The sequence below is a fragment of the Priapulus caudatus genome, unplaced genomic scaffold (genome assembly GCF_000485595.1).
Source record: "Priapulus caudatus unplaced genomic scaffold, Priapulus_caudatus-5.0.1 Scaffold5061, whole genome shotgun sequence".
Taxonomy (NCBI): Eukaryota; Metazoa; Priapulida; class Priapulimorpha; order Priapulimorphida; family Priapulidae; genus Priapulus; species Priapulus caudatus.
In genome coordinates this window covers 1-2,201 of record NW_014582122.1, presented here as the reverse complement: position 1 = coordinate 2,201, position 2,201 = coordinate 1, and the positions used below count along the sequence as shown (strand labels likewise).

The 2,201-nt window shown below is 55.0% G+C and overlaps 1 protein-coding gene across 1 annotated transcript in view; it reads left to right on the top strand.

The window, feature by feature from the left end:
* LOC106819907 overlaps positions 1-895 on the top strand; it is a gene marked incomplete at its 3' end in the record, with an annotated part of 7,823 nt that extends 6,928 nt beyond the window's left edge. The window contains exon 2 of the mRNA XM_014824481.1: positions 562-895. Within this exon, the coding sequence (XP_014679967.1) occupies positions 562-895 (334 nt within the window). The remainder of the gene's footprint in view (positions 1-561) is intronic.
* Between the last annotated feature and the right edge of the window lie 1,306 nt (positions 896-2,201).

Below are 2,201 nucleotides of genomic sequence, written 5' to 3'. Positions count from 1 at the left end.
AGAGAGAGAGAGAGAGAGAGAGAGAGAGGGTGGAGGGAGAGAACGTGAGATGAGAACAGTGGGAACTGACAAACTACATCTACGTACGCCTACACAGGCTCGACCCGCCTGCTCACAGCTCTGTACAGTATCTCGTATCTTGTGTATGCGACAATAGAAGGCATTTGGTTGCATAGATTGTACACGCATGCACGCATCCAAGCACGCAAATACATACACACTCACATGCACCCACGCACGCACGCATACACACACACACACACGCGCGCGCGCGCGCGCACACACACACACACGCGCACACACACACGCACACACACACACGCACGCACACACACATACACGCACACACACACACACACGCACGTACACACACACACACCCACACACCCACACACACGCGCGTACACACACACCCACACACACGCGTACACACGCACACACGTACACCCGCTAGGAGGGTAGTAAGCGTGCTAATCAATGGTTTCCACTCTCGGTCACAACCGACATAAAGCATAGAATTCATATCTCGCGCTCACAATCGCCGCTTCGCTGCAATTCCAGGATGTGCTTCGCAGTGTTAGAAGCAGCGTGCTCAAGCACCTACCCAGTCACGCCGCGGCGCCACCGGCGCACCCACACGACGACTCCTCGGACGCTTACCGTAACGATCCGGAAGATCTACTAGAACTCGGACTCAAGTACAATCCGATCTATCAGGATTCGGATCCGGACAGCGGGGGCGGCAGTGAGCAGGAGGCGGCGGGTGACGGAGAGAGCGTGCGCGGCAGTCTACAGAGCGTGCGCGCCAGTCTACAGCTGCTCGACGCGGCAGGCGACGGCAGCGCCAGCGACGGCGAGCGGCCGATTTACGCGGTGCCTTACGCTAATCTAGAAGGTAAGAACCAGTAATTAATTAATTAATTAATATAGTAATTAACTTACGCACCTGTAGCTCCCGTGAGTGCAGGCTGCAACTATGTGTATGTGTGGCTCCCACACACGCGCATGCGCACATAGAGCTAAACCAGCGATGGAGTCGCCACAATACCATCACTCTATACACCGCCGTGCCTGCGGGAAGGGAATGTAACATAGTGCAGAAAAGTACGGAAATCGGTTAAAAGTTAACTTACCGATGTGTGTGTGTGTGTGTGTTTGTGTGTGTGTGTGTGTGTGTGTGTGTGTGTGTGTGTGTGTGTGTGTGTCGTGTAGTGTGNACACTCATACAGGTTGTTCACACGCTCTATGAGGCCGTATCGGGGATTTTCAGGTCAGCGACACGCGGAAAGAGGATGTGCATATCCCGTCGCACACGCACAATACGCGCGACTCTCTCTGTACTGTGACCACGCACGCACCTATAACCACGCACCTATAACAACACAAGTATGCCCTATTTAATGCGACCGGCGGGAACGGGCGCGGGCGCGCGGGCATTCGAGCGACCGGCGGGCGGGCTGGCGGGCGGGCGCCAGAGCGAGGCACGCGACAACCAATTTTAGCGTCGATCAAAAACGCATTAAACGTTTTACGCGGGGAAGGAAGAATAGTGAGCGCTGCAGAGAGAGAGGGGGGAGAGGGAGAGGGATGGAGAGAGAGAGANACACACACACACTACACACTACACACACACACACACACACACACACACACTACACACACACTACGACACACACACACACACACACACACACACACACACACACACACACACACACACACACACACACACACACACACACTCATACAGGTTGTTCACACGCTCTATGAGGCCGTATCTGGGATTTTCAGGTCAGCGACACGCGGAAAGAGGATGTGCATATCCCGTCGCACACGCACAATACGCGCGACTCTCTCTGTACTGTGACCACGCACGCACCTGTAACAACGCACCTATAACAACACAAGTATGCCCTATTTAATGCGACCGGCGGGCGGGCATTCGAGCGACCGGCGGGCGGGCTGGCGGGCGGGCGCCAGAGCGAGGCACGCGACGACCAATTTTAGCGTCGATCAAAAACGCATTAAACGTTTTGCGCGGGGAAGGAAAAATAGTGAGCGCTGCAGAGAGAGAGGGGGAGGGAGAGAGGGGAAGGGAGAGACAGAAGGGAGAGAGAGAGAGAGAGAGAGAGAGAGAGAGAGAGAGAGAGAGAGGAGAGAGAGAGAGAGAGAGAGAGAGAGAGAGAGTAGAGTAGAGAGAG